The 13,949-nt window shown below is 36.8% G+C and overlaps 1 protein-coding gene across 12 annotated transcripts in view; it reads left to right on the top strand.

The window, feature by feature from the left end:
• NRXN1 (neurexin 1) overlaps window positions 1-13,949 on the top strand; it is a 1,139,755-nt gene that overhangs the window by 583,454 nt on the left and 542,352 nt on the right. For all 12 annotated transcript variants that reach the window (XM_035001585.1, XM_035001587.1, XM_035001593.1 and 9 more), the window contains 2 exons: window positions 3,965-4,138; window positions 10,262-10,381. In XM_035001585.1, the coding sequence (XP_034857476.1) occupies window positions 3,965-4,138; window positions 10,262-10,381 (294 nt within the window). The remainder of the gene's footprint in view (window positions 1-3,964; window positions 4,139-10,261; window positions 10,382-13,949) is intronic.

The raw sequence follows: 13,949 nt of genomic DNA on the forward strand, positions 1-13,949 counted from the left end.
TCAAAAGGAGAAGCTGCATCTTTGATGAAGGGCTAATGCTACATGGGGCTCAGGCCACTTAAGGGTTTCCTTTGTTCTCTTCATAGGCCAACCCACCAGGGGACTTTAGACCACCATCTACTATACGAAGAGTTTATAAAGACAGTATTAAGTGGTGGTGCTAAGTGCAGCCTCGGTAATGAAAATTAGAATGCATTCCCTACTTATAAATCACAATCTCATCCACCTTAGTGTAGGATTGAGGCTTGTATCCTGCACTACTTGAATCAATATTTTCTGCTCTTTAATAACACAAGGGAAAGATTACTACTTCTTTTCAGTAATCTCTGAGAAGTTGTTTGGGCGCATATGTTTGCCAAGAGGAAAAAAACAGGATTGTGGCAGGAAGTGGGGAAAGGAAGTAAGTAAGCTCTTTAGAATTAGCTCTCGCTGTGTGTTGCCTTAGCATTCTTTCTTTCTTGATTCCTTTCTACTGTGACCTCAGTCCATCAGGTGGCTGACAATGTGTATTGAGTGCCCATTGTGCTTGTCCCCCAGTATGAGGCACTGGGGGAGAATGTGAAACAAATAGAGACACAGTCTGTCTCTTCCAGGAGGTTACAATTGGAAAGAGGAAGGGTGGTTAGCAAACATGTAGTGTCCCATACATAACTTTCAGTATGAGTTCTACCTCCAAAAAGCCCGAAGCAGTGCCGAGAATTCTTCACTTAACTCCCCTCTGATCTCTAACACAACATCCATTAGGCCTGGAGGAGAGCTGAAATTTTCTAACAAATTCAGTTCAACAAATGAATGGAGGGAGCCTCTCCTTGCATTGATGTGTGATGTGTAACAGTGTAAATCTCTGCCCAGAATCTCAGATGTGCAAGAAAGGTAACTCTCTATTTTTCTGTAACTCATCTTGGTTTCCAGTTTGAGTTCTGATTCTTTGAGTTAGTGAAAATGTAATCTCAGGGCGCCTGGGTGGCTCAGTCGTTAAGTGTCTGCCTTCGGCTCAGGTCATGATCTTAGGGTCCTGGGATCGAGCCCCGCATCAGGCTCCCTGCTCGGCGGGAAGCCTGCTTCTCCCTTACCCACTCCCTCTGCTTGTGTTCCTTCTCTCACTGTGTCTCTCTCTGTCAAATAAATAAAATCTTTAAAAAAAAAAAAGAAAAGAAAATGTAATCTCAGACAATTTTAGTTTCCTTATTTCCCTGAGATTGTGTCTAAATTATTTGCGGGGGTGGGGGGGACTTCACTGTACCAATCTTTGGGGAGATAGAGATTACACAGGAGCTGGTCTCGAGTATTCTATATTTATAACTTAGGTGCCCACTAAATTGCCAGCATCTTCATTCTCGTGTGCATGACCCATTAAGGTCATTCTTTTTCTGTTTGTTTCTGTGAAACTCTGGGAATTGTGGTCCTCCCATATGACAGCTGGAATATGGGAAGTTCTGTGAGGCTGCCTAAGTTCCTAGCATGTCTAAATCTGCCAGGCACTCATGTTTTCCCAAGGATTTCACTGTTGCCTCTGGGTTCTCTTGAGGAAGTGCACACAAATCAATGTCATTCTCTAAACTTACCTAAAGTTTTGACCTCCACCGGGGCTCAGCCCTCAAATTAGAGCACAGTGTCCGCTTTTTGGTATTCATCGATGACGATGCTCACATTTCTTTTCCTCCAGTTTTCTCTCCTGCTTGCCTCATAAGGGGCAGGAAAGATTTATTCTTCTCATGTAGTTGCCTGTATATTCTATCTCTTTCATTTCTTTAAGAGTCTTGGCTTTTAAGACTTAAATGCAGAAAGATAATTTGGTATCTTTGGTTTTTGATTCTTATCCTTTCTCTGAGATAATGAAAACACAATGACTTTAAATTTAAATGAGAGGAAAATACCATGGAGAAAAAGGAAATAGCGTGAAAAAAACGAGATATTTCAAAAATAGTATCCCATCTCAAATGAAAACCATCCTATTCTTTAATATTAAGAATATAGTTAGTAGGGCGCCTAGGTGGCTCAGTTGGTTAAGCGACTGCCTTTGGCTCAGGTCATGATCCTGGAGTCCCTGAATCGAGTCCTGCATCGGGCTCCCTGCTCAGCAGGGAGTCTGCTTCTCCCTCTCCCGCTCCTCCCTCTTGTGCTGTCTCTCTCTCTCTCTCTGACTCTCTCTCTCAAATAAATAAATAAAATCTTTAAAAAAAAAAGAATATAGTTAGTAGTCAAAGATGTTTTATTTAAGAGGGGAAGTAAACACATTCAGTCCCTTCCGTATAAATTATGTAGGACCAGTGTCATCCTAGTGTAATACCTAGAGCTTTAGTTAATAGGTCAGGGACCTAAGTTCTCAGTTTCTGGGGCTAAATGACTTTAAGCAACTCACTTTACTCCTCAGTACAATTCAGGACTGTTATATCTGTGGTTTGATTTCAGCCTACTTAAAATCTAGTAGGTTAGCTTATCACTGTTTCGCGGATGCTGGCAGAAGACAGAAGCTTTCTGGGTAAGAGACCAAGAACTTTATTACTCATGACTCAACAAACAGGATGAGCATTCACTTGGGTATCAGTTCTCCTTTATCCCAAGTCCCATGAAGACAACACAGAGGGACCCAGAGAAACATTAGGAATGTAGGAGTTTTGTGTTACATTGGGGAAAAGGCATCAGGTGGTATGGAAGTTAGGATGGTTGAAGTGAGAGAGAAAATTCAACTGACAATGAAAGTTCAGAAAAGTAGATAGCTCAATAGAGTATGTTAGCAGAGCTTTTAAACAGGAACATATATTATGGAATGTGGGGGTTACCCTCCATATCTTCTGCATTGATTGTTTACTGAAGTCAGTGAATTACATCTACTCAGTGCCATACAGATATGGCAGATAATCTTTGATAGGAAATGAAACATAATCAAACATGGATTGCAATACTTCTTTTAAGTAGTGGCCCATGAAGTTGGGAAATCTCACACCTAGAGACATGAAATGACAGAGCAGAGCAAAGTGTTCCATTAGAAACTGCAATAAAGGGGCGCCTGGGTGGCTCAGTCGGTTAAGCATCTGCCTTCGGTTCAGGTCATGATCCCGGGGTCCTGGGATCGAGCCCCGCATCGGGCTCCTTTCTCTGCGGGAAGCCTGCTTCTCCCTCTCCCTCTGCTGTTCCCCCTGCTTGTGTTCCCTCTCTCTCTCTCTGTCAAATAAATAAATAAAATCTTTAAAAAAAAAAGAAACTGCAATAAAATTAGAAAAAATAATAATAACTTGTTAACAGATCCCCGAGCAGCATAAAGAATTCACAGTGGTATAACTTCACCTAAAAAAAAAAGAAAAATCTGAAAAAGGATGTACTATTCAGATATGTGCAGACTATTACGGGAGTCCGTTAGTGAATAGGATAAGTACAAGTAAGGATAATGGGCTTAAGCCTAATATAAGAGATAATTGTGGACCCTAGAGAGAATTTGTTGAGCTTCTGATGAACTGAAAGACCCAGAGTTCTCTAAGCAGAAGGTTGATTATCTACTTCCTATTTTTACTGTAGTGGATATTTCCTATATTTATTTTATCTGATTTAATTCTCATGAAAACCTATAGAACAGATTTTATCATTCGTATTTTAGAAATGAGGTTTCTAATGATCAGAGAAACTGAAAAAAAAAAAGTTAAAAGCCGTAGAGTTGGTAAACAACCAGGCTTGGATTTCAGTGCAAGGATATGCAACTCCATGGCCCATATTCCTTTCACTTGGCTACACTGTATTGAGCTTATTCAATTCCCTGTGGAAACAGCTTCTAGAAATGTCTTTGAGTGCTGATATATTACCCAAACACTTCTGTGTTTTACACTTTTAGGAAGATATCTAATTATAAGTTGACTTTTTTAAATTAATGAAATATAAACCAAACTGTTTTTTTTTTTTTTTCTGACTTACTGTATGTTTAAAGGAATGACAAGTTACTTTTGTGACCAAAACTTTGATCTTCCCACAGGTGACTTGTATATAGGAGGAGTGGCTAAAGAAACATACAAATCTTTGCCGAAACTTGTCCATGCCAAGGAGGGCTTTCAAGGCTGCTTGGCATCAGTTGATTTAAACGGACGACTTCCAGACCTCATCTCAGATGCTCTTTTCTGCAATGGACAGATTGAGAGAGGATGTGAAGGTACTAGATCTTTGTTAATCAAACTCTAAGTAATTCTAATTCCACCCATAAATAAGAACAAATCTCTCCAGTCAGCTAAACTTATTTCTGCCTACTGTTCAAGCCCCAACATAGGGCTTAGAAATCCTTATTTGTGGGGCGCCTGGGTGGCTCAGTTGGTTAAGCGACTGCCTTCGGCTCAGGTCATGATTCCAGAGTCCTGGGATTGAGTCCCGCATCGGGCTCCCTGCTCGGCGGGGAGTCTGCTTCTCCCTCTGACCCTCCCCACTCTCATGTGCTCTCTCTCATTCTCTCTCTCTCAAATAAATAAATAAAATCTTTAAAAAAAAAAAAAAAGAAATCCTTATTTGCGTTTTTCACTTTTCATCCCATAAATCCTAAATTTTCTGGACTGTTTGCAAACCTACAATAAGGCCTTGTGTAAGATGGGGGTTCTGTGTATGGATCTTGTTATTTTCTGCTCCTTTGTATTCGATAGTCTGCCTAATTAGTGTATTAGTCAGTTCTGCAATGCCTGCTTTATAACATTAAATAGATACCCTCTTTGGACTAAAAAAGTAGATTTGCTCCAGTAAGTGTCAATCAACTTCATACTGCTCGTTTCAAATCTACATTCAGCAAGATATAACAGGACAGTAAAGTTCAGGTACGCATCGTCACATCACTATTCGGTTTGTATCTACCTGGCACTAGTTTCTTCTGTATATCATCAGTTTATTTTAGCAAAAATAGGTTTCTTCTATTACCCAAGACTAATACTCCTTACTTGAGAAATGTGCCCAAGTATCTTTCTGTTCTTTTGTGCTCTCTATCAGACTAAGATCTGTAGAAGTACTTTTTGATTGCTACTTTCATTTTAGATCATTTTCATTTCAACACCTCAGATTATTTGAGCCAATTCTCCCTCCAGAAATGTAATTTAATCACATTATCCTGAATTCTGGGGCTCTGAATGTGTTGCTCCTTCTCCTTTAATGTTGAAAACAGTTTGGGCTATTTTGAAAATTTTAGATTCATAAGGAAATTTCATATGGGAGAGGCAAAGAAAGACATGCGGATTCCTATCCCCCAGGAGATTATGAATCATCTCTCCTGGGCCAAAATAATGCCATTAGATTTAGCAATTACCTAAGTATGTGGAGGGTTTTTTTTTAATTTGAAAATACATTTTTTTCTCTCTGTGATATATATTCCTCTGAAAAGTCAGGTGAAATTCAAACTGTGTTTTAATCCTGCCAGAAGATAATGCTATTTAATAGAAGCCTCCGTTGAATTTTTTTTAATGTTACTGCTATATTTATTTTCTTTATTTCAATTTTGGTATAACACTTGTAAAACAAAGAGAAATTGTTTTCTCCAGTTTACCAAAGGAAACAGGATCATTAAGTGAATAATTCCTTCTACTGGGTGGATATAAGAATGTGGTTCATAACTTGGATTTTTGGAGGTGATCTAACCAGTGAGAATATACATTAAAAAAAGAGGAAAAAAGTACTACAAACTCCTGACAGTATTTTTTTTTTTTCAAAAATAGGCCTTTCTACAAGTTGCTTGGTAAATGACTTCTCACCTACAAGGAGATGTTAGGAGCAGACAGACACGTTCACAGCTAAACACCCACAAGATGGAAAACAAAACACACACACATGATCCCCCACCACGGGCACATAGGTGATGTGTGTGGGTGGGTAGAAGGGAAAACTAATGAGGGGAAGCTGTACTAAGAAGAAAATATTTGCGGAAATGATACTTGGTTTTATTTTCTAACATAATCTATTAAGCAACTTGGTTAAGATGATTTTACATCCTCTTGGGTAACAAGCTATTATTTGAACATTTGAAATTGTTCAGTAGGTTATGACATTGGTTCCTTCCTTACCTTATCTAGGATGCTTTAATATCTGAGCTTTAATAATTCTTAGCTCTTTTTAACCCCCCTTTTTTTATTCTTAGAATGTTACCATGTCCCTGCCTTTCTGCATTGACACTTCCCTGATTTTTCCATTCCAACATCAAGATTAACAACTTTTAATTTATGATTATTTCTATCCTCTGCAATTCCTAAGAATAATCTCAGATATACCTGTCATAGGTGTAATTGATGAGGTACATATGTTTTTAGGAGTAATGATCAAATTCTAGACGATTGATCAATTCTCTCTCTAAAGATAGTTGTCTCATGGAGTTTAAATCCAAATCACATTGGAATCACCTAACTTTTATATTAATAGAAATACTGTAAATGTGACAATAACCAAATGATATCTTTCAAGATTTTCCCTCATTCCTATCCAACAAGACCCACAAATCTTCAAGCCCTTTTCATGTAAAAAGTTCATGGTCTTTCCTAATAACGACTAACTGCATTAATTTTTAACTAACTGCATTGGTTAATAGCTGCTTATAACACACTAGTGAGGAGGGGAGGAAGCTTGCCTTGTCCAAGTGCCTTCAGATGAATGTTTCTCAAACTTGAACCAGTATCAGAATCCCCTGGAGAATTGTTAAAACCCAAATTACAGAACACTACCCCCAGGGTGGCTGCTTCAGCAGGACCCTAAAATTTACGTTTCTAACATGTTCCTACAATGATGCTATTACTATTGTTTCAAGGGCCACACTTTGAAAATCACTGATAGGGTAGCATTTTCCTGCTTGCGTAAGAGAAAATAGAGACTGGTAATCCACCAGTAATCAGGCTTAGTTAAGCTCAATACCGAGTCAAGATAACTTTCGTACATGAAGTCAAGGGGAAAAATTAATTCAGACACTCTTTGCATAGTCTCCTACTATTCAGCCCCAGAACTATTATAAGTTACAGAAATACTTAATTACTAAAGCTACCATTGATTTAGCATTGGTGAAAATAAGTTTACATATGCTTTTTCATTGAATCCTCAAAACTATGTAAATTAGGCAGTGCTGACTTTTTTTAGATGAGTAAATTGAGCCTCGGAGATGTAAGGTGACCTTCCTAAGGTCACACAGCTCGTATGTGGATGATGGAAGCTTTGAACCCAAGTTTGCCATACTTGAAAGTCCAGGCATCAAAATGCTTTCCTCTCTTGCTTCTTTGGTTTCCAGAGATTTTAGTTTTACCTTCACTTCTTTTCTTTTCCAGACATATCCGTATACTTAACCACTTAATACAAATGTCCTTGTGGTTTGTTCCCAATTTTATTCAGTGATAAACTAAAAGGAACATTACATAACTAAAGGGAAAATAAATTCAGGGCTTTGTCTTGCGCAAATGCCTGTCAGTGTTTAAATATTGTTCTTAGAAGGTGAGTATTTTGAAAAATGTGTCTTGTCAGGCATAGGCATACATTCTCTTGTAATACCTGAATATAAAAAGACTGTTGTGATAATGAAAAAATAATAATAATAAAGCACGTCTTTATGCTCACATAAAGGTTTGGCAGGTACTCTGAGTTGCTGTTCTACCATATGGGCACATTCACCTTCAGGATTGTAGTTCTACCATTTTTAGAATTTAGTATTATGTTGCGATTGTGTTTCTGATAATTTTTACAAAAATAAAAGTAAAAACGATAATCTGGCTCTTTATCCATTCCTGTTCCTGCTCTTACCTTCTTCTGGGCAAGTAAGGGAGCAGCCTCAGATTGATAGCCAGCCCCCGACCCACACGGGGTGTGCACCATTCCCTGCTCCTCTACTTGTCCCAGGAGAGAATGTGCAAAGGAGTATTGCTTTAAGAGTTGTTTGTTGTTTTGTTTTGTTTTTTCAAACAAAAATTATTTCAGTCTCTAATGTCGTGGGATAAAGATCATTATACCACCTACCTCTCACAGATTGGAGGAACCACCAAAACTAAGCAGCTTAGTGGTTCTTAGTTCTTTGATGAGATAGGTGAGAAAAATGGTGACCTCCATTCAGGGCTTCCAGGCCTGGGAAATTATTATTAATAATAACAACTATTATTATCATTGCCATTAGTATACCTATTACTGCCGTTATTACATAATTAGTTCTTACAATGTTATGGTTTCTTAATTTGTGAAAACTCACATAGGTTAGGCTAAATTCAACAACTTTCTATGAGGAATACCTTTACTGAGAAAATTGTAATAGAAATACCGTTGTAGCGAGCATGTTTAAAAAGACACTTCACGAAAATGTCAATTTACACAAAGGCTAATTACAGGTAGTTCTCATTTATTCACTAAAGCAGTTACCTCACAGGCTCTCAGTGTTAATAGAATCTAATTGGGCCAGCATCGTTTTTATATTTCTGTAAAACCTATAAAGTTGTGTTGACTAGGAAATATCTTCAGTGTTTTACTCTAAAGCTATTTAGATGGAGGGCTTTCCCTTTTTAACCTTCCCTAAGATAGTCCTTATTAGTGAAGTTCTATTGTAATAAATATTCACAGGGCAGTTTAGAAGAGTTGAAGGGAATTTTGAAGGTGGGGAAAATGCTGACAAAACTCTGAAACCCTTAAGTGGTATAGGCCCAGCCTGGTAAGAACAAAGGTAAACACTCCACACTGAAAGCTTTTAGAGGGATTTTTTTTTTTTTTAAGTGGAATGGTATTGCAGTCTGCTTTTTCCATCCCTTACTTGTCTCATCCGCCCTGAATGATATATATAGTACATTTTGATAGTCTGGTGTCACTCTCAAGTCCAGCTGTTGGCAGTGAATGGCTGGCATCACAGTTTCAAGCCTTAATTGCAATAGCCAAATAAAAAGATGTAGAGGGAAAGAGAAACGGAAAGGGATAATTGGTCTGCTAATGACCATGGTCTACACTGTATGTGCACAGGACAAATGGAGTCACATGCTCCAAATAAGCAACGTGATCACTTCGGTAATGCACTCATATCTACCCAAGAGAGGAAAAAATACAAAAGCTCTTTTGATGTCTTCCATTACACGTCATTGGCTCAATTAATCATTATATATGTATATATACACACACACACACATATAGTAAAATTCTAGTAAATTACCGCTTTCTCATTTTTGGCTTCTCTTAAGATTTATGGCTGTTAGTATTAATTTGTTTGCTCTACATAGCATTTTTTTCTCCCCCCTTTACAACAGCATGCTTTTTGAATCTGAACGTTCTTCTGTGTTTGCCCCATTTTGGTATTGCTTACTAACATTTAATATATTTTGCTTTTTTTTTTTTTTTATTTTGCTGACAAAGTTGCATTGATGAAAGCTGACTTGCAAGGTAGATAGCCCTGTGTGTAAAAAACAAGACTGAAACCCCCTAATACACAGTGGAAACCCCAAAATAACATTTTTTTTTTTTTACATTTTTGCAGTAACTGTTGTTTGGGTTCAGATTTAATTTTTCCCCTTCTTGAACATTGTGCAAGAAACCTTATTTTATAGCATAGTTTGCATAAAGGCTTTCAGTCTTGAATATGTTTGTATAGTGATTGCCTCTAGTGCTTTGATCATCTTTTTTTTTTTTTAGTTCTTTGTTTCTCAGTGTTCTAGTTATGATTCTTTAGAAATAGACTAGAATTCTTTTTACTCATGTGTTAAATGGGGGCATGTCATTTATACAGACTTTTTCATTTTATGTTTAACTGCATGAATTGTTAAAGCATGTGAATTGATACTTGCCAACATACCTATCTAAAACACTCAACAACCATAACTTTATCCATAGTTTGTGCAGGGAAACTTCTGGAAACTTTTAGGGTATTTTTGCATAACTCTTTTCAGTTACTTTGCCAATCTTTATCTCAATTTCATGAAGCTCTAATCTCCATTCTCATGGTGTCTCTATTCATTGGTCAGAAGTTAAGGAGATCCATGCATTTTTCTAAAATCCAAATGGTGATAGAGAATTACTGATGATGGAATGAGATTACTTGCTACCATGATCGTACTAGAAGCTATGTGCTTGCTTTTACTATTTGTTGTTTACTATTATAATGTATTCTGTCCTATATTTGAAACTTCAGAAAACCTTCCTATTGCAGCTTCTCTGTCGCTAATTCAGGTGTGTGAACTAGAACTTTCAACACTGGTTTGGTCATGTAATTTGAGATGTTGGCAACTACTATATGTGACCTAGCTCATGTACAAAACACTTGTAGATTTTTTTTTAAGGAACCCAAGTTTCTTTCGGGTTAATTTTGCAGGACCCAGCACAACCTGCCAAGAGGACTCCTGTTCTAATCAAGGTGTGTGCTTACAGCAATGGGATGGCTTCAGCTGCGACTGTAGCATGACTTCCTTCAGTGGGCCACTCTGCAATGACCGTAAGTGCCTCCCTGAGTATGGACTCAGATGGTCATCGTTGCTTCCAGTTACTGTGCGATGCCCAGAGTCTAAAACTAGGAGTCTTTTTATTGTCTGTAAGTTAAACTGTCACAGTGAGAAGAAGCAGTTATTTCTACAGAAAGGGCATTTTTGAAATACTAAAGGATTAATCAAGGATGCCGTTAGCTAAATGCTGTGATGGTGGTGAGCCTTGGGTTTGCAGCTGTTGACTGTAATTTTTTGAATTGCTAATGGTCACCTTGTTGAAAATATCTTTTTTCATTTCCTACATATGACAGTCCTCCCCTGGTTTTCAAAAGAGATTTCTTACTGCTTTCTATTAAATAATATTTAATTCCAAAAGATTACATGTTGAAGGCTGTAATTTTCGTGAAAGGTGACATGTCTCATTATGCCTCTCTTTCTCTATCTTTTTAAACCCATATCTGCCTTTTGCTTTAAAAAACAATGTTTAAACTTTGTCCTTCAAGTACTCTCTCTTATATTCTAGCCACTTGTGGGTTTTTTTTCCCTTTAGTCTCACAATATATGCATGACTCAGAAACACAGCATTCATATTATATCATGGAATATCTGTTAGTGCCTAATCTATATGGTAGCAGTGAGAATTTTAAGACTGAATTAACTGGTATATAAGATAAAGTCCTATTTCTTAACTTTCAAATAGATTATGCTTTACAGCAATGCATCAGCATGGTAAAAGCATTTTCTACAAAACAACAAATTCCACTATATTAAGAACATTCTTCTGACAAAGCTTCCTGCTTGTGAAACAGAGTGCATAATTTATATTATAAATGGTACAACATTTAAGGAAAAGCTCTAGGATGGAGGATGCAATGATTGAAGTTTTGGGCTTTGGGACAAAGGCTGGGCTTGAGTATGGATTAAAAGGAAGATTAGAGTTTGTTCACTTTGATCTTTGTCTATTTGAGACTCTATTTACTCCAGTATGTATGCATATGGCAATGTTGAAGATGAGATCAAACTAAAATATTCTATTGAATTGAGTTTAGGAATATGGTACAACTCACTAGCTATTTTCAGAATTTCTCTTCAAAATATTGAATACAGGTATAATGAGCAATTATTACAAAGTAAAATATTGGAAGAGACCAGTAAAAATCACACTACCACAGATGGTGAAATATTTTGTCTCCATCCTACCAGCAACATCTTCCATAGAATTACAGCAGACTTGAAGCATGAACATGTATTCAAACCATCATACATTTGCACAAACAATAACCCCAGTTGGAGTTGTATAAATAATCTTAAATGAAGGCTCAGTAAATACTTTATGTACTTCTGTGTACCTAAAGCAAAGAAAATAAAAAGCCTTATATATGCTTTTAATATATGTACATATGTGTCCTGAATAGTAACTTCCTGCTTTTGCTCCTGCCCCATAGAAAATAACAGAAATTTATTTTCAAGGACAACCAGAAGACTGATAATTTGTTATGATTTTATTATGGTAAATTTTTAATCCTGAATATGATCCTGACAGATGTATGACTACATGTGGTAGCTGAGAGAGTTTTTATTGCATGAAAATGTTTTCCATTTTGCTAAAGAAATTTCTCTGCCAAACTTTGCTTCATCTAGTTTCCATGTTTTATAAAATAGTTGCCACTTGGTTGTGTCAGATTGTGTATTCTCATATACCACTTAAGTTTGAAGAATATAGTTTTCTGTGCGTATTTGCTAGACATTTCCTAACGGAACATCAAGATCCTACCTTAAGTATCATGCTGTCTTCACATCATTTTTACAGAAAATTATTTGAATGCTGCTCTTGGGTGATAGCAGTGGTGATGATAATGATAAGGCTATTTGTTATTTTCTTGTAAATAAGGTAAATGTCATTCAATAAATGTGTCTCCTGATGTGCCTCTTGCACAAATCAGCATTAAAATTACTTTGGAGGGCTCTCAGAATACATACATTTTGATTAAATCATTACCTCTTAATGGGTTTTCTGGAAGTGGGAAATGGTTTCTTGGTTTGTGCATGGAGTTTTGGTGGTGAGGATATGTAGGTATAAATCAATATTTAAAAGCAAATCTTATTTTCATATCAACTTTAATTTGTAGAAAGTACAACAGTGACTGTTACCTTTGTTAAAAGGTAAACTGAAGCATATTAAAAATTTTAAGAGTCTATTTGAGCAAAAACTGATTCAAATCGGGCAGCATCCAATCTAGCTGATACAAAGAAGCTCCAGGGAGCTGTATGAAATGAAAGAATTATAGGCAGAAGGGAGCAGGGACAAGGAGGCTATACTATACAAAAAAAAAGCAGCCTGGTTATTGAAAAGTTACTTTGCTTTAGGGAATGGCAGGGGTCTGTGAGGCAGGTTACCTAACTATGGCTGATCGGGAGATTCCTGATTGACTGGTTTATGGGGGAGCCAAAACTGTAATTAAATTAAGTCTTGGTTTGGAGACATGGGGCTTAGCGTAAATGACTCCATTCTGGGCCTGTTGTCTTTTTCTTTCTTTCTTTCTTTCCTTTTTTTTTTTTTTTCATACCTTGAAGACATGCCATTGATATGGCAATAAGAATAGGATGCTGTATTTTCTTCAGTTGTTAAATTCATTAAAATAAGCTTTATTTTTCTGCATCTCCCTATTTTTCTGAGTTGCACAAAGAGAATTAATGTGATTCCTGGGATTTTCACAAACTTCTTTTCTATATAGAGGTTGACTTTTTTTTTTTTTAAATAAAGCCATTTAGGACAGTTCATTTCTTAATGAAATTTCCATCTGTAGCTTAAGTATTTATCCATAAATTCTGTGACAGCAGTCTTCAACTGCATAGAAAACAAAACAAACAAACAAAGGAAAAAGAAATAAAGTATTTTAAAAGAGGAAAGAACACACCACATTGCAAATAAGACACATTCTCTCTGAAATAGACCTTCTGAATATCATCTCTCTGATAAATTTCACAGAGTGGGTTAGAGTAACTAGAAAAGTTTATTTATGTTAGCCTGGAGATATAATTAACAGTGAGAAGATGGGAATACTTTTTAGCTTGTAAGTATAATCTTGGGTAAATCATACTAATTAATACACTTAAAGGAATCTTTCTAAAAAGAGGCACTTATGCAAAATGATGCCAAAGGCTACTTTTAAAGAAAAGTGCTTGTGAAACCCTTTTTTTCCCTAGAAAATTGCCATGTAAATGACCTACTCATTGAGAAAAGCAAGTGCTGTGTGTATGTGTGTAGGGTGGTGTAGTGTAGTGGACTCAGCTAGATTCTTCCATACCATTACTGTATTTTAGGTCCCTAATATTATTTGGGGGGGGGGCGCTTATTGTAGTCATTTCCTGGTTAAGTTTCCCATTTCTTATCCCTTTCTCCTCTAATCTGTCCTCTGCCTCCTTACCAGTTTTGTTCTTTCTTCCTATTCTCCCCAGTTTAAATATCACCAGCTCTTCCTGGTTGTCCTAACCAGACGCAGTATTTTTCCTCCACTGACTGCTATAGAACTTTGCTGATGCTATTTTATCAGCCATCATATTTAGGTTTGGTCTTAT

Source organism: Mirounga leonina, unplaced genomic scaffold, assembly GCF_011800145.1.
Source record: "Mirounga leonina isolate KUSES-001 unplaced genomic scaffold, KU_Mleo_1.0 Mir_125, whole genome shotgun sequence".
Taxonomy (NCBI): Eukaryota; Metazoa; Chordata; class Mammalia; order Carnivora; family Phocidae; genus Mirounga; species Mirounga leonina.